This window comes from Cololabis saira, chromosome 5 (genome assembly GCF_033807715.1).
Source record: "Cololabis saira isolate AMF1-May2022 chromosome 5, fColSai1.1, whole genome shotgun sequence".
Lineage (NCBI taxonomy): Eukaryota > Metazoa > Chordata > Actinopteri > Beloniformes > Belonidae > Cololabis > Cololabis saira.
Genome location: NC_084591.1, coordinates 28725132 through 28750227, shown reverse-complemented (window position 1 = coordinate 28750227; position 25096 = coordinate 28725132). Strand labels below are relative to the sequence as shown.

The following is a 25096-nucleotide window of genomic DNA, read 5'->3' as shown; positions in this document are numbered from 1 at the left end:
TCTTAGCTCTTACCCATATACCCAGATTTCTGGCAGGGGCTCCTCCCCGTCCTTTTACTGCACCTTTCTCTCTCAGTCTCGTGCTCCTGTGTGTTCTGCTGACCTTCAGTCCCAAACACCCCTGCTGTTAATACAGAATTACTATGCTAATGTTGAAATGCTCCTAGTTCTACTCCGCATGACTTCCTATGAGCTGTTGTGGACTTAAGGTGAGGGGAGTGATATACTGCACCCTTCCAGCTCCAAATCAAATCTCTCTCTTTCTCTCTCTCTCTCTCTCTCTCTCTCTCTCTCTCTCTCTCTCTCTCTCTCTAAAGAGTATTCAAGCCTCTCTGCAAATTATATCTTTATCTGATCAGTGGTTAAAAAGAGTAAAAGTAAATCTGGATTTTCATGTTTTACTTTTTCCTTTAAAGATCAACTTTTCTTCCTCTCTTATTACGTGTTTGTGTGCACTGTGTTTGATCATCCGGTGTTTGTGTGTGCGTAGACGCTGGTGTAGGGGGGAAGCACATATGGAGCAGAATCATGCTCACAGATTTGACTGACTTTCTCTGAACCTTATCTTTCCCTACCAGCAAACTTTAGTCGACAGCACGGAAGGTTCATAGAACTTCAGATCAGAGGGCGTCAGAGAGGACTGACTTTGAAACATGTGTTTTGACAGCCTACATTTCCACCAGTGCAAAGAGCCAAAGAGAGGAGGAAACAGTTTTATCTTAAATTATAAAATGGAAATGTCTCTACTCCAGTCTTTACTCCATCTTTATCCGGTGTTTGGCTTCACATACGCCACGAAGGCTGTGACGATACTGGTGACTTGTGATTTGAATGCTCCTGCTAAGTGTAATTGAATAGATGGGAGATAAATACTGCAGTGTTGCACAGGAATATTCATGACAACATTCTCTTGTGAATGTCTCCTTTAGGCATTTATATACCCATAGATATCTTAAAAGATAGTTAAAACGTAATTCAAAGCACAATAAGTCCCTCTGATTTAATTTCAAACCTTCACAGCATGCCAGGATAAATGAAAGGAGGTTAATGATATGTAAATGAAATATGGAAAAGTACTGCAGTGTTGAGGAGAGAATATCAAATCGATTTCATTTTTTTTTCAACGGAGGGGTTCTAGTTGCTTTACACAGTTTAAATGTGGAATAGCCAGGACACTTATATATTGACACAATAAATACGTGTCAATGATTAGCAACTCTCTTGCTAATCACTGACTCTAATTATTTTAACAGGTTGAAAGGAGCATTAAAAAAATACCTTTAACACTCGTCTTGACTTCAGATACTGCGGTCGTCCTACAATTAGAAATTTTAGGACCTGCTGTGATTTTTGAATATTAATGTATCCTCAGGGAGTTAAAAAAGGACATTTAATTAAAGCGTATGTTGACTTGCATGAATCATGTAGAGCTCCATAGGTGGGACCATAAGTGATCAAGAGCCCCCAAAAAAACCCCAATGAAATTCAGACATTTTCCACTGTAGCTCACGGTGGCAGAGTAGCAAATATGTACGATGGCTTTGTCTCATTCAACTGCTGATTGGCTCCTGGCACCATCCATTTCATTTTGCTTCAAATTTGTTTCATTTCAGTCCATGCCCTGTTGCTAAAAAAAATCTGTGGTACTCGTTCCATCTTTCACAGCCTGACATTAGCACCCTGCAGGTGTTTTGGATGTGGACGTGGGTCCCGTTCCAAATTAGGCGTGTCGTAACTGGCACTCGTCTAGTGATTAAAATCTGAGCAAAAACAAATGTAAAACAGCAGTATTAAACAGATTTTTTTTGTACAGTAAGGTTTTTTGTTTCGGCAGGTTTTGAGCGGCGTGAAGCCGTGATACTCATAACTCCCTCTCCTGTCCTCAGATACAAGTAGTTGTACCTCTTTTAATACTAAAGTTTTGTGAATCAAAGCATAGTAAAATGTAATTTAGCCTTCACCAAGTCTTCAGATTAGGTAAATTCAACAGCAAATCAACAACATTATGTGTCCTTATTTCCTTCAAATGATAATAATAAGCAAAGGAGAGATGTAAAAGCAATATGTGACTAACTAATTGTACCCTTGCTGTTTCTTATTAAATGCACTATATTCAATCATCATCAGCAAGTATACGTATAAAAGCAAAAGTTTTGCTATGTACTGTTCTGGAGCTTTCCGGTGTGTGTTAACACAATGCCAACTAGGAAAGACATCAGCATAGATCATAGAGAAGGACTTGTTGCTGCTCATTTTTGTAAGAAAGGTTAAAAGGTCAATTCTGAACAATTTGCAGTCCATTATTTTAAAGTCCATCCATTATCCCCTCATCGGATCTGTGACATAACCTTACATAAACCCAAAGACTTCCTGTACAATGTACTTTGGATATAAAAAAACTAAAGATCAGGTGATTGCTTATATTGCACACCACCATGTTAGGCAAAAACCAAACCTGTCATATCAGAATAAGCAAAGGGCCAATGCCGGAGGTGGTGGAGCGAAGATCAGGGTTTGACTTACAGCCACAACAAGTCGTCAACTTGAACTCACTGAGTCAACTTTTAACACCTCTAAGTACCAAATTAATTTGAGGCTTGTTTAAGAACCACATTATTTTGTTGAATTATCTTCTACTTAAAACCTTGTAATAAATAAGGGTATAGCACATGCTTCCCCTTCTCCCAACTGCACAGAAAAACCTAAATGCGAGTGTAGTAAAATTACTCATTATGCTGCTTTGAGTTGAACTGTGATGTGATTTTTATTATGTACTTTCATGTTAAAGCTGGCAGACAGGGAGGTAAATAAATGGGTAAATTAAGTACACCAATTCCTTCAGAAATGTATTAAATCAAAATAATTAAACTTGTATACTCACAGTATTGAAACAAATCAATAAAACTATCTTTTTAAAAACAATCTTTAGCTTTTAATCGCACTTAATGACATGGTCTTGGTTTGTGATGTATTATAAATGACTCTTAAGTTGTGAATGTTCTTTACTGTAAATTAAGCACTCATCTACAATAACTCATACTGTCACTCTGAAGCAGCGGTGAGTCTCTGACAGCCCATTACTGTACAACATAACCAGCTGTAACATTAGCTTCATAGACATCCTCGTCCAACACTAACAGATGCAGAGCGCCTCTAACAATATGCTTACAATATCCAGGGGGTTGTGGCATGGTTACATCAAGTTTGTAAGCATTTAAGTGAGCAACTGTGAGCGTATCTCAGTGGACTTAAATGTAAATGATAGTAACTGTCTGGCCAGCTGCTTGATGAGAGAGGAAATGCAAGCCAAAATGGTTGCAACATTGCCTACTCATGTGTGAAAGAATGAGTAAAAAGAAAAAACATACATTCACAGAATGGGCAGTGGGACACTTACAAAAATAACTCAGCAGTGGGTGTTTCTACATTTTCCGCTCTGGTGATAGCAACAGTGTTGCTTCTTCTCTGGTGTTTGTTTGCTGTTTCTCTGAGGAGTAAGGCTGCAGTTCTTGTTTCATATTTTGATTTACAAGTTGACCAAAGTGCTTCTACAGGCATTTTATGAAAATGTACAAATATAATATTGTATTGTTTCCCCATTGTAAGTGCGTGTGCTGTTGAGGGAGTACTTCGACGCAAGGATCGTCGGAGTACGCTTGTAGAACCAAAGTTGTTTTTAACAAAGTAGAAGTCATGAAGATTGTTTGGAAAGTACAAAGGACTCAGCGTAGCACCAGGAGATTCTGTCCAAACAAATTAGCATTAAGCTTGAAGGGGAACTGTAACATCAGACACTGAACTATCCCAGAATTAATGCTGCACTCTTTCAAGTGCTCTCTGCTTGCCTGGTGCACAGCAAGGTCCTTAGGGTGGCATTCACACTTTCTTCGAAAGATCTGTACTTACAGGGACATAAGTGTGAAAACACCTTAAATGTCCTTACTGAAGCCCGACCTTACACTTCTTATTCTCCTGTCCTTCCCTTCCTCTATTTTCTGAATGTCTGAAACTTTCTCATTCATAGCCCACATTTTTCCATCAGATTTTCATCTTTAACCATGGAACTGAAAAAAAAAAAAAAATACATATAAAGGTGGTTAAAGGTTTTATCTAGCAAGACTCATATCACATCCACAAATGCATTCGTCCTGAGACAAAGAGTCAGAGAGGGAGGACAGGGGTATTATTAGATTGAATGACACAAAGGAACCGTGTTGTGACAGTGAGCAGCTGGTGTTTCCAAGTGTTGACAGGCGCTGGTGTCGTTTGTGTACGTGTGTGCTTGATGGAGACAGATTGTGCTGTGATTGTTCATTTCTGAGCAGGACTCTACTCATTGGGGTTATTGACAGCATCTGTGAGAAAAAAGAAAAACATGACAAATGGCACTCAACCAAATGTTCCTCTCTCGACTCCCTTTTGAGAAATCTTTAGGCCTTAAGGCACAAACCCCCACAGCATTTTTTTTGTGATCATTTATAACTGATAAGAAAGACGGCTTGGATCGTCATCTGTGGAAGGTTGTCTATGGATTTGGCAGATCAATATATTTGAACCCAGAGCTTAAGTGGTGTGAGACTAATTGCTGGGAGTCAATGCTAGTAATGTGGATTGTCAAGTAAGTGCTGCTATTACGGTGTTGTAGTCTATTTACCCTCTTTATGTGGACAGGTGTTGTGTTGGTAAGTGACTTGATAGTAACCTGTGTGCTAAGTACTACATGCTGCTGTACTTTCTAAACTATTTGTAGTAAGCCATCAACCTGTCAGCCTCACCCATGTTTACTGAAACATGTAACAGACCACAGGTTGAAAATTACCTCTGCTCCTTTGTTACGTCTTTGTGCCACAGGTCACGGTCTATTAGTGGAGCCTCCTCCGGCCTCTCCACCAGCCCGCTTAGCAGCCCACGGGTAAGTCATAAGGCTCGGACACAATCCCTCACACACTGTATAACACACTCATACTGGATAATGATAATGCTGCAGCTTTTGATAGTGAAACTACATTAACTTCTGATTTGTAGAAAAGTCAAGCGCTCATTCAGAGACTATTTTAGTGTGTGTAAATAATGGTTTCATTGAATGATCACATGTAGGGTTATTTAACAGCTCTTTAAGTTCTGATCTGCCTTCAGGTCCTAAGGAGGTAGATATCCACTTTCATCATTCGTCACTGTTCGACTAGACTTTGGACTTTGCAAAAGTCTCCCGTGTGTTCACATAGTGTGGGTTCTTCCGTTAGATAAAAACACACACACACAGAATACATTCAGGGCATGTGACAGCATAACAAACTTTCTCCACCCTTGATGCCACAATTCTTTTTTCCGTTCTCTCAATCCTCTCCACTTAAACTCCTTTCTTCTGTTTTCTGTTGCCTGAGCTCTGTGGAAATCCAGCTCAGGGAATGCTTCAGAAAATCCCGCTTCCTCCCAGCTCAGAGCTGGTGAGCGTGTGGTAAACTTTTCCAGTTGACTAACCTGAGAAGGCTCTGGATTAGCTAGGATCCTAAGAAAAGCTCCTCACAGCACACAGGTTCTTTCAGGCTGATTTGAAAGGGAAATTGATTTCCCAGACATACTCAGGACCTGGATTGTTCTCTCAGCGTGAGGCTCTGTGTGGGGTGATTTTTAATTTCTGGAAACGGAGGTTGCATCCAAGGCAAACACTGGAGCACTGGGAGTTCATCTTTGCTGTTACAAGTCAAACAGATTAATAAAGCTAGCAGGAAACCAGAAGATTCGCAGCAGTGATGCTACCCTGCCCCTGTTTTGAGTTGTCTTCACAGCTGGCCTCATGACTCTCACATCTGTCTGTGTGTGCTCGCTCTTTTGTGTTGTCAAAGTCTTTGTTTTTCTTTTTAAGTCTTTTTGTGTCTCGTTTGGGTTTTTTAAAAGTATGCATTTTGCTTGTTTTTCATTATCGTGATCCCATTTCAGTTATGCTTTGTCTTTTGTGGCATCGAATGGTTAACGTCATAACAATTTTCTGTTTTGTCTTCCTTTTTGTAATTTCTCCACCCTCCATCTTCCACTGGATGCTTGTATGTGTATGTGTGCATGCACAATCCTGTGTGCTTTACCTCGCTTTCCTTATCTATCTACTACCCGCTCTTTGCCATAATGTGTTGTGGATCCTTGCACGATATTGTTTTTTAATCCAGCCTGTCAGAAAGTTTTGTGTGCCACCTCAGTCTCCAGACCTGTCCCAGTCCCCTAATACCAGCCCCTGTCCATCTCCCGAACCGGTTCTGAATCGCTCAGGCCCTCATATTTCCAGCCCAAACTCGCTGGCTCCAAACAGCGAACCCCTGCCAGGAGCGCTCAACAAGACACAAACACTCCCCGCCAAGCCCAGTATCGCTCCAAAGCCTCTCCAAGCCACACGATCAAACCCTCTCCCCGAAGCTTCTCCTGATCCAGCATCGGCAGCCATATCAGAACCCTCCAGTCCCTGCCAGCCTCCATCGAAGCCACCCTCTGCCTCTGTGCCTCCAACCCCTACTTCTCCATCCTCTCCATCCTCCCCAACCCCCTTTTTCTCCTCCACCTCCATGACTGGTGCTCCATTCTCAAACAGCCCCCAGGTACGACGCTCCCATTACAGTGGAAACCCCCAGCTCTCTGTGCCCTTCAGCCCCGCTGTGCCCCAGTCACCCATCCGGCTACACCATTTTCACCCAGTTGCACCAGTCCTTTCTCCATTAACTGACCACCCACCCAAATCTATCCCCCTGATACAGGTTACCCCTCACCCCTCCCCTAGAGGCAGCCCCCTCCCCACCCCAAAGGGCACTCCGGTGCACACTCCCAAGGACAGCCCAGCTGGGACACCAACTCCAACGCCGCCCCCAAGCCCTTCCATTGGTGGCATGCCTTGGAGGACGCGCCTCAACTCCATCAAGAACAGCTTTTTAGGCTCACCACGCTTCCACCGCAGGAAACTCCAAGGTACCAACATCACAGCTGACATAAGTTTTGTTGGGATTAATAACCATCGGCTTTCACTGCATGTCCTGTGGCTCTCTGTTGATTCTCTGTGTTTGAATGTTTCACAAATATCTGACCGGATTTGCCTCCACAGTTCCAACACAAGAGGAGATGTCCAGCCTCACACCAGAGTCTTCCCCAGAGTGAGTAAATGGTGTTTCCCTTAAAGGCACCACTGCTATTGGCCCAGTTTCCCAGATCAGTTAAGAAGCTCTTAACAGCAAAAGGCTTCTTTCAAACCTTCTTAAGGAGCCTGTGAAAGAAAAACGCGTTTCCCAGAGTCGCTCTTAGCTTAAGAATCTCTTTCATTAAGAAGGAAATGTAAGATGCTGCTGACCCAGTCTTTACAGCCTTCTTAGTGAACAAAGACTCACAGATCCAGGCGCGTCAGGCAAATCAATATCACACCAAGCAATGAGATATTAAAACAATGCACACCGCATACAATGTGGTCCTATATGCTGAATGATCGTTAAGTTAATTTGTCCTTTCATCCATCTTTCACATTTAATAAAAACAATACATTTCCTCATTATTCTCTTACTAAGACTACTTCTTTAGTTGCAGTCTTGTTTTCATCATGAAAAAGGGGTCATTGAAGTATATTTATCATCTTAGTTTTTCATTATAACACACATAACGCACACGCAGCAGGGAATTAGTGCGTTAGTTAGCAGTGCTGCGTGTGAAAATGCACTGATAGTGATCGGTGATTGATTTGCCTGGCATTGATTGATTTGGTTTCAGAACTGCGGTGGTGCACAGCTCCTTTAAAGAGCTTCTAAAAGAGCGAAACTAAAGAGCGGTCCTGAGAACGGTGTTAAGAAGTCATCTGGGAAACACCCTTATCTTAGGGCCCCTTCTTAGTTGAACCCTTCTTTGGACCCTTCTTAAATCCTTAAGAGAGGTCAGATCTGGGAAACCCGGCCATTATAAGTATGCATAACCTGCCAGCCCCTCAGTCACTGACTCAAGCTCAGTCTTGATAACATGATGTTTTAAATGCCAGATTTTTACCTACTGAGATCCATATATTGACCGCAGGCTCTGAAATAGTTGGAGATGCGGCATGGAAGCGGAAGGTAGTGGGTTGTGTAAGGGGAGCTGGGTAATGGGGTGCAGCTTTTGTGAGGTCGCCAAACTCCCATGGGCCTGATTACTCAAGGTTGGCCTAGATATGCCTGTTTGCATGGCTGGCTGCTGTAGGACTCGGTTGTTTCCACCTGCCAGTTGCAGAGCTGAGGAGGAAAGACCTTCTATTTTGCCCGGGACTGCATCACAGATACACAACGTCACACATCAGCTGCAGACAACTTCTTACTACAATGCAGCGCATACCTCAGTGTAGCTTTAGACATACAAACACCTGCGTTTTGATGTTTGAAGAGGCATATATGTTTAGATGGGGTCAGGTCCCAAGCGTATATATCCAGTTCCACTTGGTTTGAATATATTGATCCTGTCTTAATATGCAAAAAAAAACCAATACATTTGTATATTAGTCTTTGGAGAGGCCTGGGCTGAGTAGTGAAACAATATACTTTGCTTCTGGTCCTTCTCTTTGCACAGCTCGGTCTAGAGACACTAGCGCATACATTTGTTTTATTCATATCTTGCTGGACAGAGCACATTATAGTTTCCTACCCTGCTTAGATTTTTTTCTTTTTTTCTGGCATGTTTTATTAAGGATGGGTTTAAAGATGTATTGCATACATGGTGCTTGACTAAGACGGCCTACTTTTTTATTCATGAAAAACAAGAGAACACAACAGGAAGTATCCAGTTCACATCAACACGCAAGCATGCAGGCACGGAGGAAACTGTTACTGCAATTAAAAATACAACCGCAACTCAAGAAAAAGATTTGATGATATGAATTGTAATTAAAAAATGTAATGATTCTTAAAAAAATTCCTAATAAATTCCCTTAAACATTTATTTATTTGTAGTATGACACTACTATTGGGTTTTTTCTATATTATTTCATTTGCATTGTGAATATATATCAAGTTTTGCATTTCGGGACTTAAAAAAGAAAATACAGGGAAGTTCACTGCTAGTAAGGATGATAAAAAAAGTGATGGTAATATGTCAGATGGGTGATGTTAACAGGTAATTGGAAAGAACATTTGGTAAAAATCAGTATCCATGAAAGGTTGAGGCTCTGAGGAGCAGAGATGGGCAGAGGAGCCTCACTTTGTGAATTCATATGAGAGAAAAATCATTACAATGTTTAAAAAAATATATTCATTAAAAAAATGTGAGAGATTGGAACATGTTCTCTTCTTAGGTGCATTAATAAATGATTTCAGGCATTTGGAAGAGTTTCACTGAGTAAAGGGCAAAGGCACGGGCATAAAGTGGACACCGGTGAGCTCCGGTCCCTCAGACAGCGCTGCATCAAGATTTATCATTCAGAAACAGCTGATATAACTGCAGGAGCAAGGAATTACTCTGATAAACCTCTGCCATGCACAACAATACATCAAGATGGTAACAGAGAGGAGCCTGTACTGTTTCACATCTTAGGACGTGTTTGCAGTGAGAATGGAATAAAACATCAGGTGAAATACTTGGCTGCTCGGCACTCTCAAAGCCAGAATGCTGTGAGGAGGAATTGTAGCTTACAATGTAAACTCCCATCTTCTCCGCAAAGGTCAAGTTTTTATAGCACCTACAACGGATTACAAAATGTGCTGGTTTGCATCACATGTGGAGCCTTAAGTCTCCATTTGATACAGGATCCAGAACAATTTAGATGCTGAGAGTATCAGTAAAAGTTTCAAAGAGGGAGAAGCTTCAACTAAATGGGATGCTGGTAAGAGCTGACAGAGAAAGGAAGCATAAATCTCTTGTACACGACTGTATTGTCTGGAAACTGTAATCCTTTACAATCTCTCATTAAAGCTGCGCGGTCAAATAAAAAACTTGATGTAAAAGAAGTTCCTTCAGTTAAAGAGGAACAGCACAGAGGTTATTCAATTAGGATGCAAGGAAGAAAGATTAAAAAATAATAATAATAAATCTGTTCTTATCTGCTATTTGCAATGTTTTAAACCACCAACAAGGCCAGAAATCTTGGTGCCATCGTGAACTTAAACCGGAACAACCACATTAAGTCAATTATAGAGTCTTTTAACTGTTACCTCAAAAGTATTTCAGGGATTAATGGACTTGTGCTCCAGAGGCATTTATAAACTGTGGTTAATGTATGTATCTTGAGCAGCCTTGATTGCTGTAACCTGTGTTTGCTGCAGGATAGAGGAGTTGACTCTGGCTTACTGTGAGGCACACAGGTGATTTTTAAAAAACTTCTGTTTGGTTTAGAAAGCTTTTAATGGCTTAGGGAACCAAATTCATTTCAGATCCTCTGGTACGTAACAAAACTTTCTGGGCGTGTGAGGTATGCTCTTTTCTTCTTCATTTGACTTATTTTATTTCTTGTATGTATTGTTGTTGATATATTTTGTTTTGATGGATTGTGCTTTATGTAAGGCCTTCTCCTTGTACAGTTCTGCCCAGCTCTCCTCTGGGATCTATGACGTTTTGATAGCTGTCGCAGAGGAGGAGCTGACAGATTGTAATGACACCTTTCTGTCAGGAACTGCCTTTTAGAGAAGTAACTCAGAACTATAAATGAAGCACTTTTCAGGTTTCTGTATAGTTTTAGCTTATTTCCCTCAGGGGCACCACATGTCTGCTCATTTCTATTCATCCAAGGGAGACTGGGTCGCTCCCACAGTTGGAGATGGAGATGCCTTTCACGCGTTCTCTATTTTTCTGGAGGTATAGATAAATAGCTGGTTTGGTAAGACGAGATAAAAGGGAGATATGTTGACAAATGCTCAGGGGTAAATGCTGAATCTTGCCAACATTTCCTCATGTCTTTGTTTGCAGACTTGCCAAAAAATCCTGGTTTGGTAACTTCATCAGCCTGGAAAAAGAGGAGCAGATCTTCATCGTTATCAGAGACAAGCCTCTCAGCTCGATCAAAGCGGACATCGTTCAAGCCTTCCTCTCGGTATATGCCACATTTTTTGCTAAATTGATTTCCTTTTCCCTTTTCTTCTGACCCTAACCCCACTCCCATCTGCTCTTTAGACTGTCTGCTACAACGTTGTACTGTATATCTGTCTGTGCATGTGGGCACATGAGCACTTGATCTGTGCTGTCTGTGCTACTGTATGAGGCGGTATTTGAGTGTTTCCTAACATGCCTCTGACTTATTTAGCAAGTCGGTGAACTGCTTCTTTTTTCTCTTTGATTGTAGACAAACTTCAGACCAATGAAAAAATCAACACAGCATTGATGGCTCGTGTGTAGATGCTCTGCCCTTGATACTGCGATTAAATCTTTGTGATTTATACATGCAGTTTTTGCATGAAATGCTGAAAAATAGTGTATATTGCATCTGTGTATGTTGGGAGTTTTTTATAATACAGCGACAACACAAGTCAGTGCAGAAAAACCAGCATCTGTGCAGGAACAATTGATATTTGGTGTACAGAACCTGTCCTCAGCAGAGTTAGATTTGACAAAGTCTAAGTACATGCAAACTCTGCCAGTGCAAGTCAATGTCAAATCTGTTTCCCCTTCCCTGAAGGCAGCTATTTTCTCCTCTGGGTTATGCAAGCTGCTGTTCTAGGCAGGAGACTGGCATCTGAATCAGAGGAATTATACCTCTGAGCACAATCATATTAATGGAATGTCAAACCCTCCTCAGCACTTTGACAAAACATGACAATTTCCGAACACACCTGTTCATTGGGCATAAAAATTCATTTTAAATGGGAGAGTGCAGCATTGTTGGATGACTCAAGATTACATTAGCTTAAGTCTCTGTGGCACGCATGGTTGCTCCCTGAGGCATTAATCTCCTTAGAGTTTCAACTGCGACTCATAGTATGTGGAGGGTATTTTATATGAGGGTTCCTTCACCCTGTCATCAGTCCTTCCTATGTATAATCCAATTACCTGCATCTCTGCACTTTTTTTCCTTCTTTTTTTTTCCTTCTTTCTTCCCCAGATTCCCAGCCTGAGCCACAGCGTGATCTCTCAGACCAGTTTCCGAGCAGAGTACAAGTCCACAGCCGGCCCCACAGTCTTCCAGAAGCCGGTCAAATTTCAGGTGGATATCACCTACACGGAGAGCACAGCAGCCACGAAAGAGAACGGCATCTACTCCGTCACCTTCACCCTGCTCTCAGGTGAGGACCCATCTGCATTGGACCTCCTGCCTCTGCTCAGAAGCCGTGCTTATTCCAGCATGCATGCTTACCATTATTTCTGAGCTTAATAGACACATGCTGTAGAATCACCATCACCAGTAACTGCGTTATTAAGATTCACATGGGTTCTCTAGCCTGACCTACACGTGTTTTTACATTTGGAGCATTGATAGAATCAAACTGTGCAGAGAGAGAAAAGAAAATCAATGAGAAAAATCATCAAAAGTGAGGAAACATAAAGCGTATGCCCCTGGTAAGCTGTTATTCACAGCATTACCCTATTCTTTTTATTCATTTATTTATTTTATTTAGTTATATTCATTTTGGGTTTTCAAAGTTAAAGCCTGCACAGGAAAGATTTGCATTCCAGCCCAGAATCACCCTGTTGGGAGTCACCAAATCGCATTATCTGTTTTTGAAAAGCTGGTTTTCATTGGATTTAAAGAAGTGTGAGGAAACCTACACCCCCGAGTCACACTTAAAATAAAAATGAAAAAAATGTTTGAAACCTGCCACTTCCACGTTGACTAGAATACCGTCACACTTCAGACTAATAGAATCAAAGTTTGATCATAACCAGCGAAACAAATAAACCTGAAGTGTTATTAAACGTGGGTGTTTTTCTGTTTTGCTGCCATTAAAATAAAGATTTTTTTTTTTTAAATTGCCGGAGGATCCCTTCAAGTCTTAACCCTGCTCGATAAGATTTTCCCCAAACCTTCCGGAGTCGAGCAAAATGAGGTCTGGTTATGCAAGATTACATACTAAGCAATGATGTGTGACTACTTAGTTGTGCAGAGACACATGCATGCTTTCTTTCTCTCTCCTTGTTCTCTCCCTCCCATACACCCACACACACACACACACACACACACACACACACACACACACACACACACACACAACCCTCACACACAAACAGGAGCTCACACACAAATCATACAATTAGCGTTTTACTTTCTTTGTGGACTCAGATTAACACTTGAGCCCTTTTCTGCAGTCTGTATGTAGTTCAGACGTCAGTACTAGCGTTTAACCCTCTAATAAACATGTGTGGTACCCACAAAGATGTCAAACCTCTCAAGTATAGTGATATGGTGGATTGTAGCCGTATAAAGTACAGTAAAACAAACAGGCAATGGCTCCGGTGAGCTGATCGGGGCATCATTAAGGCTTATTATATTTCAGTCTACAACAGGTACACAGCAGGAGCTTGTAGTAGCATTCATCTTTGACCATCTATGATTTTCCGGCTCACCTTGTACTTTTTCCTCTGTAAAGTATCATATTTTCTACAAGTTGAGCTGTGTTTATGCTGTTAACCGGTGTTTTGATGTAAATGAGCTGATAGTAGCGACAGCACAGTTGAATTTATAATGCCTGCATAGCATTTTAGAGAGGTGCTGCTTTTTTCTTCACAATCATGGCTCACTGGAATAATTGATTGGACTCATCTATTGTTTATGTACCTGTATCCTGCAACGGCTCAGTCACAGAACTGTAACCACACCCCTAGTGTTATACAAGTGTGTATGTGTGTCTCTGCGCAGGTCCAAGTCGGCGTTTTAAACGAGTGGTCGAGACGATTCAAAGCCAATTGTTAAGCACACACGATCAGCCTGGAGTCCAACAGCTGTCAGGTGAGCAATAACTCCTTTTTTTCCCCAAAAAAATATGAAATAATCAAATAGACATAAACCTTTCCCAAAACTTCCTCACCCATTCCCTACCGCCTCATCCTCCATTTCCAACCCCAGTAAACTCACTGCTTAAGCAAGGCCAAATCTCGCCCATCTTTTTGCTATGTTAGAAAGCTCTGAGCCGCCCTCCGCTTTTTCCAAACGCCTCCCACTGCATGTCCGCACCTCACCGACTTGAAAAGATGGCAGTTTCTCTCGACTGCGGGTCAAGTGTTGTCTCGTTGCCCCGGCAGTGGCGATTAGAGTAGAGGTGGGATAAGCTGATTCACATTCTCATACTCCTGCTTCCATGAATGATTGCGGAGCTTGTCACCATGGCAACACCACTGCACCTCAACGCACTCCCACAATGCACCGCGCCCCACAGTGACACTAAACACCTGACACCCGCTCCGTCTCTCACCGTTCGTCTCCCGCTGCGATGACATGTTTACCTAACAAATAGGTACTCGTCTCATCTTGTCATCTTAACGCCAAAGTACAAAAACCTGTCACCGTCAGCTTTTGTCACAACTTACATGTTTATGAGTGAGTTTGACGTTAGTTAAAACTACCCATCATCTGTTTATTAAAAGGGCTGGTATTAAGTTTGTGAACAGGTGAACCCCTGCTCTCCAGAGCCTGGAAGATGAAGAGAAATACAGGGATCCTACCTCTCACCTTCTGCTCTCAGCATGTCCCCCCCCTTGTGAGTCACTGCATTGTCTGCGTGTCAGTCGTGATACTCTTTGCAACACCGCCATCTGCTGGTCAGACTGGGAAACGCCACAAAGCTGCTGTATCTCAGGAGCAGGAGCCATTTCCTTTGTACTAGAATCATTGACCGTGCAAGGCTTTTACACTACTGTTGTCATTGGCAGTCCTCAACGAACAACAGTCATGACAGCTGTTATGATACTTAACAGTCTGTCATCACTGCGTTGCCTTAGCCGGTGTACCAATTATTGTTGCTCTGTCATATTGTCAAGCTTATTACCAGACTGAGGTGTGGGAAGTCTAAAATTATATTCTATTACATTCTATTTGTGTTTAATGAGTGATGTGGGCTTTCTCTACAGCAGAGGTGACATTACAAGGGTTGAGTGTTATTTGTTTAATGTGAGAACTCTTTAACACACACAAGAGGAGAAACTGATATTGCGATATATAATTGAAAAGACACAGTGTGTTGTTTTTGACCCAGGTTCGTGTTGATGAATTCCAGGTGCTTATACCATTTCCGCCCACGGGCACTTGGATATGACCCTGAAAAACATAGAATGTGTTCTTTGCAGAAATTGAAGGCAATCATGCCCTTTTCACCCCTTTAACTACCAAACATGCTCGTGCGGCTGGCTGACCGCATCGCCTTTACAGATAAGAGCCAGTAACTGTAACCGAGGGCAGAAAGGGCTCTGTATACCAACGTGTTTCCTACAAATAATCACAGGTAATAAGACTAGAACAGCAGACATCAGTAAAAGGAGCACGAGGGAAACAGTTGCAGACATACTGTAGGAGTTTTCACTTCAGCATTTGTCAAACCTTCGTTCAGTGGCATGTTTTAAACATTCCTCTGTTGCTTTTCAGTAGAATTTCACTTGCGTCCAGTTTTTACCACACATAACTTCCATAGTCTGTGAGCTGCTGGCTCGATGTAAGTTTTTATGGAACACAACATATTTTCAGAGAAAAAGCAAGGCTTTGTGTCAGTCACTACTTTGAAAGTGGAAAGTGGTTCCTAACAGAAGAAGAACAGCGAGAACTACATTCTTGGTGGTGATGAGCAGTCAATCGGTATTTGAAGCTCGCTCACAAGAGGATGGCTCATGTCATTTCAGCGCTTGATTGAGAGACAGTCCTCTGCAGGACGTCCTCACCATGTACGGATGTTATTCCAAAGATTTGTGTTTTGCCGTATCTCGTACAATACTGCAAAGTTTGTTAAAAACAAACGAGAACATGACTTAATAGTTCAAGGTTGCCAGCGGTTTAGTGGGAAAATAGTGAGGGCTTTCAACAAGAATCCCTGGGAGGATTGTTGCTCACACAGCGCCATATCAGAGTATCACATTTTTTTTTTTTAAGTCTCTCTATTGGTCTGGTGAGACCAACCTTAAACCGTTTGGGTGCAAGGATGCTTGTTTTGTTGGATGAAGGAAAGGAGAGGCCTTCCACCTGAAAACTACTGTTCCCACAGTCAGACGGGGGAAGTATTATTAGGCCCCGTTTACACTGAGCAAAAACGGAGGTGTTTTCATGCGTTTTGGCCGTTCGTTTAACGAAAACGGAGCTTAAAGCCCCCAAAAACGATCATTTCTGAAAACTCCGGCCAAAGTGGAGATTTTCAAAAACTCAGTTTTCACGTTTGCGTCTAAACAGAGGAAAACGGAGGAAAACAGAGGAAAACGGAGATTTAAGCTTCAGAACGTCACATTATGCACCAGAAACTCACCAGCGTCATGTGTGCGACCTGTTTACAATTAGTTTGGCCACCGTCAATATTTTCTTGTATTTTACCTGTTTTATATTCTAAAGTCACACTTAAAACTAACTCCACTTCTCTGTCACTCCAAACGAAAGACTCGTTCCGTCTTGGAAGTAAAGCCTGATTTATGGTCCCGCGTTAAATCAACGCAGAGCCTACGGCGTAGGGTACACGGCGATGCGCGCCGTACGGTGTGCGTCGCGGGACCATAAATCAGCCTTAACTGGAAGTTACACGTGTCATTTGTTGATGTTTTTTCCAGGATTCTGATTGGCTGGCATGACGTTAACAGCGTTTTCATGCGGGTCCGTGTAAACGAGGATATTTTTGAAAACGTAGAGGGGAAAATATCAGTTTTTGTAAATACCCGGCTACGTGTAAACGTGGCCTTAAACTGCGAAGCCCCTTTGCTGGTTCAGGTGTATGGGCGCATGATAAAAGGGGATTATGTTGATGTTCTTTTAAAAAATCTGCTGCCAGTTAGATTCAGTTCAGCTCAGCTTTATTTATATAACATCAAATCAATGTCACTGAAATGTCAATGAAATGTTGATAGGTTTTATTTTTCCATAAATGGGGGGATAATTCTGACAAAGGTGTAGATGTTGAAGCTGGATTTGATATGACAACATGCAGCATAAGGCAAGGATGAATGAATGAAAACTGATGCAAAGGCCACAGGCACTGATTTGGTTATCATCATTAATTCCAACTGAGTAACGCATGAACCAAATGTAACGCATGCACATATGTTCACATGCACAGACCCGGACAAAAGCACATCAAAGTAGCTCAACAATCATCTAGGTTAAGTTTTATTTAGTCTGCAGACTGCTGGAGGCAATCTTTAAGCAAAGAGAATCCTTTTCACAGCATATTTGTATTAAATGTCATTGAGCAGAGGAGAAGAGAAGTCCAGCATACAGTATGTGTTGTTTGTGCACCAACCCAGTCTGTTTTTAACTGGTGTTGTCAACATTCATTTGTCAGCCCAAAGGACTCCTAGGCAAATGGCTCTTCTGCCAAGTATTCAGGAAGTCTTTTTTTTTTCTTTTTCCCCTCGACTGATCATTCCCAGAGATGTGTAAGCATATTGTTAACAAAAAGAACAAGGACTCTTTATGGGCATTAGTTCTCGCTTTGGTGTTCTAACTGCACTGGCTTCATGTAACGAGACTTTTAATGCTCTGCCCCAGTAGTCAGAGGGTTTAAATGAGGGTTTAAATGAAGATCGTTTGCATTCATGAGACACAAACCAGAGTTATTACAGTTAATGGAAACTAAAGACTAAAAAATGAAACTAAAAGTGAAAAAATAATCCAGTTAACTGAAATTAAAAAAGAAAGATTTTTATAAAACTAAAACTAAAAAAATAATGTAAAACTAACTGAAACAAAATAGAACTGCAGGTAAATTTCACTTTTTCATTCACGTTTTGCCCCTTACTCTGTAAGTCAATACCTCAAAAACTAAAACTACAGCAAAACTAGAACTACTGCTGTGCTTGTTAAACTAAAAAACTAAACTAAAAAACAAAATGAAAATAAATATTAGAAAATTCAAAACTATTATTACTCTGACACACAAAACGATTGATCTCATTGTACTAATACAGTAGTACTTACTGAGTAATGGGTCTGTATTATTTAGCTTGCATAAGCAATTTTTTTAATTAATAAAAAAAATTATAGTAATTTTCAGACTTAAATTAATAATTTAATGCAACTCGTCACAATTTTGACTCACTGGATATTTGGTGTTGATGTATCAGAGTTTTGTAATCACAGGTGTGAAACTGAGTTGAGGAGATTAAACATGTTGATCCTCTGTGGATTTAAGTCCAAACATTTCCATGTTTTATGAACTTTACTCGGTACAACAGCGGATAAAGAAACAGCCTCCATTAGCTGAGCTGTAACCACGTCCATGTCCCGCTGGAAAGACATCTGATAAAGTCCAGATACAGTCAGGCAAAAAGGAAGTGGACATGCTGATCATTTTTATCCCTTTGTGGCAGCTTTTCTGTGAAGCTCCAGGTTTCCTAATTGCTCTGTCATTCATTTCCTTTCCCTGCTTCTCGCCAGCCAGACCTGCTTGGTGATGCTTTATGACTATATTATTTCAATGTGCTTTTTAAACCCCTCACTTAATAAGTCAGTAATCCTGGATTAAATGGATAATGTGCGTTTTCATTGGGTCTGCCGTGACATATGCATGATTCGTGGGAAGTGGCTCATCATGTAGTATCCGCATAGCTGCCTCTGCAGGGCTCATCTCCACCGTGTCTGTCGGTCCACGTTTCCCGCCTCCGCTCGCTCTGTCTTACATGCAGCCCTGTGAACCCCATTGTTCATTAGTTTGTTTATTCTCTTTCTCCTCTTTCCCCCTTTTTTGTCCTCTCTTCTTCCTTGTCTGTGTACCTAGGCAGCCCATTGAGTAACTTCTTTGACGTAATTAAACAACTTTTTTCAGACGAGAAGAACGGACAGGTGCCGTACTCCCCTGGCACGCCCTCCAAGCACTGCCCCTCACCTATGCACGTCCGGAGGCACGAGTCAGAAAATAATGACATCAAATTCCCAGCTGCCGGCCGAGACAGAGCCAAGTTGTCGGTGGCATCTATTGGGACACTGGAGGAGTCTTAGACTGTGTAGTTGAACCAGTGCGGCACTTTTCCAGCTCCATCATGCACCATTTTTGTATAAAATGACTTTATATGATAAAAATACATTGACAAAAATCAAAGAAATATTTTACCGACACCATATCGCACCTTCATAGCAGACACCAAGTCCTGTTTTGTCACTCGACCCTTCCATCTCCCCTCAGTGTCCGTCATTAACCACCCCTCGACCCTAACCATAAAATTGCCAATGGCGCTTGCTGTTTCTTTTGCTCCTCTGGTGCTGTTAACCTGTGTAATGACCTGACTTGTTTCTGATGCCAGGAATTATCCAGAAAACCTATTAAAGTCCCTCCTCCTGCTCCCTGCCTCATTCGCCCTCCCTTGACCGCCCCTCCACCCCCTCGAGCGTGCCGAGAGAGAGGGACATTTGTTGATGGAGGACTGCTTTCAGAGGCGCACTCTGGGGGAGGGAATTACCATGGAAACAGACCCTTCATGCCGACTTCTCCCTTCATCTTCCTCTACGCCCCTACTCCACCTCTGGCAGCCATCAGTAGAAGTAGACGAAAATCCTTCAGTGTTTGCACACATGTATACACACACACACACACACTCTAGATCCCACTCGTCCGTCACCAATCAACCCATTTCCTCTCCGAGTTCAAGAAGCATTTAATTATGAGATAAGCATTGGTTAAAAACTATTCAGACTCTACACACAAAAACACATACATGCACAAGTCCTGTATGCACAACAAACTCTGGGATGTATTATCCACGATGAACAATACCGGAGAACCAGAAGGCGTGCAGAAATCTGAGGAGGGAGGACGGGAGAGGAGTTTTGTGGAAAGTCCAAACAGCCGACGCGGACGCTTGCCGGATTGTATTTGTTTGCTTTTTAATGTACTTTCTTTGTGATGAACTGGGTTTGAATCGCTGATTTTACTAGACTTAATACTATTGCTGCAAAACAGACTGGAATTGTGATTTCAGAGAGGGGGTGGGTGCGTGGGGGGGTGAAATGAAAGTATGGGGGTGGGGGAGGGATGTGGGTGTCTATGTGGGGTATTTAAAATGAATGATCTATTCTGTTGTACAGACTGATATCATTTGTAATTTTAAAAAAAAGAAAGAGAAAAAAAAAAGAAATGTCTAGTTGTGACATTATGTTTAGGAACCATAGGAACGGGTTGGTAAACCTGCACCTGCCACATGCTGTCGTTCTAAATTCTTCTGTGTTATTTTTGTTACACGATCATCTCCGTCTTTGATGTAAAAAAGAATCCAAACATTCCTGTTTCCTGTTATCTGCAGCACCTTGTCTCTGATTTTCCATTTGTACTTATTTCTCAGTCTCATATACCAGCAGTAGGGGTAGAGGAACAAACACAAAAGAAAAAAATATGTGATAAATGCAATCGTGGATATTTTTATATCGTTGTCCTTATTTATTCATGTTTGTTCATCACACTGTTTGATTTCCTTATTTATTATAACTTGGCTATTTATATGAACAAAGCTGTTAGGTCAGTTGAATGTTATTTATTACCCTCTATGTGTTCGTAAATGGGACAACAGTTGAAGAATTTCCTTTCTTTTTTTTTTGTCTTTTGTTTTGGTTTGACTTCAACAAATTTGTGAATTTTGACAAATCAAATTCTCTATTTCCAAATCCTCACTGAGGAGGGTAAGAAAACCTTTTTTTGGAACTCTGGAAAAGAAGAAAATGAACTACCAATAATTTAAGAATGTAGGATTAGCCTCTTTTTCGGGAGGGAATATACTCTTCTGTTGATATTTGTCCGTTTCTTATTAATGTGCGTGTAGGCCAGGCCTGAGGAGAGGCTGCGATTCTGATCTGCTTCTTCTCTTTGTAAATAGACAGATGAGATGTGGGGATGATTGTCTTCTGAACCATGCTGGGGATTCCTGCTCTATGCTTTTAGCTTGTAATGCTGTGTGCATGTCAAACATGAGCTTTTCTTTGCATGGCTTTAGTGTTAATGTTCCATGCCAAACTCACTCCTCCTCTCAGCCTTCATTGATTCTCTTTCCACAAAACTACCTTTTTAAAGTTAAAATTCCTTCTCTGCCCCTTACTTTTACCCTGTCTGCGTTCACATTTGGCCTTCCTCCTCCCCCCACCCGAGCCATTCCCCCCTCCCACCACCTCCTCCCTCTTGTGCACAAAGTTTTTGAACAATGCTTCCTTTACTCTGTACCTCTCTCTGGATGGCTCAGAGGTGTGGGCTCTCTTAACTGTTAGAAGAGGCACAGGGAGGGAATTACCGGTACAAACACAAAGCAATACCTGATGTTCACCCTTCTTTCTGTTTTCTACAATGGGAAGCTAGCAGCACTGAGGACATCCAATGAATTCAGGCCCAGACGGGCCTCATGACAGAGCAGGAACAAACTTACTAATGTAATCCCCATATAACATAACTGTGAGCATTTTCAGTTCTGAAACAAATAAACTCATTCAGTTATGGTGTTTGTTTATTTTTTGGTACTGGTACATGTACTCTGTGGGTAAGTACACTCCTGAGGAAAGTTTTCTGCTGTAATATCTCGAGCGATACAAAGGTAAGAAACATTTTAAGCAATCATCTTTTTTTCTCCTATCATTTGCTGCTATTTTGTGTAAGAATGCATTTTATTTTTTACTTATCACACTATTTATAGGTCCATTTTTTTCTGTCTGTGTGATGTTTCCCTGATTCCAGGTGAGTCCACACCAACAGATAGCTACTGAACGAGTAACACCAACCACTTGTTTACCAGGTTTATTTCAGTATTCAGCATTTAAACACATTTCTTGCCCAAACCCCATGTTGGGATGTTCTGCCGGTTATATAAGCTTGATAAGCTGTTAATGTACCTGGACAAACAGAAGCATTTTTTGGAACAATAATATTAATAATTAGCTTGGATTAAAAACTAAATAAAAAAAGGGAACACCCCATTAAATACTCTCACATCTTTTTTTTCTTATTAAATAGAAAATGTCCATCCCACTCTGCAGTGTATCTGTCTAATCATACTCGTGAAAAAAATAAACAATAAAAACATACATTAACATAAAAAAATACACTTGTTAATCACTTTGCATCGCTGCAGGAGGCACTGAGGAACCTCCTTCCTCCCTCGCCATGATTGCTGGAATGGGCCATCGTTTTCTCCTTCAATTGATCCTTCAGTCTGTTGTGAATGTACATAGCTTCAGTCAAACCCTGGAGGAGGATGCTGCTCCATCCCAGGAAATCAGTTCCTTTAACAGTTTTGTCCAGCAGAGGGCAGCAGCGCCTCATTAATCAGAGTCTTGGCTTGTTGCTTACACATGATTCTTCTATTATGCTTCCTGAGCCTTGAAGAAAAAGAAAATCCTCATGTCTAGCATTCTCTGTCATAAACATTACCGTTCACTACAGTAAGCATTAAGACTGAGTGCTTGGCACAGAATATTAATCACTGAACTGTCTACAAACTAAACTGCTGTGCCCCAGTGTGGAAGTATTGTAGTCTCTTGATAAAGAGCCAGAATCAGTTGTTACTAAGACAGCATCTGCATTTGGACCACTTGGACAGCTCTAAACGATGTGATCTTCCACGATCCTCTATTTATCCCCATCTTCTCTCCGCAGGATCAGCGTCACCTTTAGACCCGGGATGAGACGTAGAGCGAGCGGAGACGTTGAGCCAGCGTGGCCTCCAGCTCTTCCAGAGGTGAGTCAGTCCGGGTGTGCGCCAGGGAAGAGGTGGAGTTGTTTCCTTGTCGGGCACCAGAGAGTCCCAACATGAGACCCCTGAAGCCCTCTTTCTCAAGGAGTGCAGGCATCTGCCGTAAGAAGTAACCTTCACAGAATGAGCACAGCTCCACTGAACCGTGGGCCTGTTGGAAGAGAAAAGGTCATGTTTGAGGATCTGAAAAATAAGTGGGCATACAGTACACCGTGCATGCCCCCGCTCCTGGGCCCGCTTTACGGGTTACCTTGGCTGTCTTGTAGATGCTGACTGCGTTGTCGAGGTTTATGTGCTGAGAGCAGAAGAGTTCACAGTGTCTTTGTAGCACCCCCAGCTGGAAGAGACTCGCGGCCGACAACAGCTGAAGGAGAAGAGATACACAAAAACCCCTCACTTTTAGTTTTGTAGATTCCCATTACTCAGTATTTGCTATTCACTCTTGACATATAATCATTCCATTCATTGTTTTAACGGTGTGAAAGCTCTAACTGAATTGACCTTAGGGGCATTTTGAAAAGGAATCATGCACATTGTATCTTATCTTAGAATATGTTTAAAAATCTAGCTGATCTGATGAGTATACACAAAAAAGTCATTTACGATGACATAAGACTAGTAAGATTGTTTGAATGTGTGTTACTTCCAGGTCGCTGCCTGATGCAAGTGTACTCAAATGTCATGAATTTCAACTAAAAGCAAACTGTTGGTAGCCTAGAAATCCAAATGTAGCACTAGAAAATTTAAATCTGCTTTGCAGGTACATCATTCTGCCATCCGTTGGAGCTCAGTAACTGAGGTCAGAGGTCATGGGGGCAATTCAAATCAGTCCAGAGGGAGTCTCTGGGCGGAGCAGGGACTTTGTAATCTGGATGATAAACACGGTGGACATCCACAGTTGAAGACTTGGACTTTTTCTTTTAAAGAAATTGAACAAAAGACATTCCATTGCAGGGTAAATGTTTGCTGTTTTGCTGACAGGCTACAGCAAAAGTTAATTGGACTCTTCTACAAAACACATTTTTCCGTTGACTTGTTTCCATCGCTCTGAACATGTTACCTTGTTCGTGGCTCTGATTGGTCGTAGCGCTAATGAACTGCCCGCAAAGGCACTTTGATGAGCAAACATTGGTACCGCCCCTTGGATGGGGAGGCCCTACGGTTCGTTTTCAGACCCTACATCTTTCCAGATGTGGGTCTGATTCAGCAGGCTCGACTGTTGGAACATTACCTAAGTGTTCAGCTCAACACGAAACTGAACTGCTAATTAACAATGATGTCCTTTATTTGCCAAGCGTATTGCATGCATTAAAAGGTCATATGTTTTAGCTAGACTTCTGCAACGTCAGCGTAGTTTTCAGTTTGGGTCGTTTACAGACGACTATATGGATAACGATTACGAGACTGTACGGGGATTCTCACCTCCAGCAAGTCGGGCACATTCGCTTTCAGGGACTCAGTTCCTCCACAATACAAATATGACATAATCATCTGCAAGAAGGTCAAAGGTTGAAATTAGCAAGAAGTTAATATACCATTTAATTTACATTATATAAATTTTTTTTTTTTTATTAATACATTTTTTTTTACCTGGAAAATATTGTACTTGATGTCACTGATCTCAACTTCTGTGTTTGGGCTTCCATCTTGTCCAGAGGATGTGAGGAGAGATTTGAATCTAAATAGAAACAAAGATTTTCATCAAAACCCTTACAGTTAATGTTTTTAAGATGTCTTGAAGGAGATTATATAAAGTGCATCATATTATATAAAGTACATAGAATTAAAATCACACACCGTATGAGTGTGTTTTGTGTGTCTATAAAAGGCTAAGTGAGGAAAGCACTGTAAAGCCTTTCGTGACACCTAGACAGGTTAAAAGGTTTTTTTGTTTTTTTTTTGTTTTTTTCTTTTATTTAGCACAAACAGTATCATATAAATAAACAACATGAACAATCAACATTACTGGGATGTGCAAAGGGGAGGTATGAAACCCAAGAGGGCTTATATGAAAACCTCACCCAACATATTCAAACATCAAATTTGTTACAGTTTAAAAACAACATAGGAAAATAATTGAACAGTAATGAGAAATAAGTAGAAAAGTGTAGTGATTAAACAGTAAAAAGGTTAAAAGGTTCTGAAGTATTGTGCTGCATTTCCACCTCATTTGTGCTGCGAGAACCTCCTCCACATACCTGTCAGAAGCAGTGATTAGAAGGACTTTGTGCCCGTAGAACGGCATCCCCTCCACCAGAAATGTCACATCTGACATCTCCGTATTATTCAGAAAGTGAGGGTCTGTAAGAGGGGTAAATAAAACAAAACACTTTTAAGTCTT

The 25096-nt window shown here is 41.4% G+C and overlaps 2 protein-coding genes across 12 annotated transcripts in view; one reads left to right on the top strand and one right to left on the bottom strand.

Annotated features, from left to right (window-relative positions):
• The window catches only part of brsk2a (BR serine/threonine kinase 2a), a 198626-nt gene extending 178610 nt beyond the window's left edge, over positions 1–20016 (top strand). For 4 of the 11 annotated variants that reach the window (XM_061721473.1, XM_061721470.1, XM_061721472.1 and 1 more), the window contains 7 exons: positions 4852–4912; positions 6165–6951; positions 7085–7133; positions 10888–11011; positions 12017–12197; positions 13769–13858; positions 18810–20016. In XM_061721473.1, coding sequence (XP_061577457.1) covers positions 4852–4912; positions 6165–6951; positions 7085–7133; positions 10888–11011; positions 12017–12197; positions 13769–13858; positions 18810–19030 — 1513 coding nt within the window. In that variant the 3' untranslated portion in view covers positions 19031–20016. The remainder of the gene's footprint in view (positions 1–4851; positions 4913–6164; positions 6952–7084; positions 7134–10887; positions 11012–12016; positions 12198–13768; positions 13859–18809) is intronic. The other 7 variants (XM_061721479.1, XM_061721476.1, XM_061721475.1 and 4 more) reach the window with 4 other exon arrangements.
• A 1493-nt stretch (positions 20017–21509) lies between these two features.
• Positions 21510–25096, bottom strand: part of abtb2b (ankyrin repeat and BTB (POZ) domain containing 2b) — a 43268-nt gene continuing 39681 nt past the window's right edge. Inside the window, exons 13-17 of the mRNA XM_061721468.1 lie at positions 24954–25056; positions 24346–24433; positions 24178–24246; positions 23006–23119; positions 21510–22906 (exon numbers count right to left, since the gene is read on the bottom strand). Coding sequence (XP_061577452.1) covers positions 22673–22906; positions 23006–23119; positions 24178–24246; positions 24346–24433; positions 24954–25056 — 608 coding nt within the window. The 3' untranslated portion in view covers positions 21510–22672. The remainder of the gene's footprint in view (positions 22907–23005; positions 23120–24177; positions 24247–24345; positions 24434–24953; positions 25057–25096) is intronic.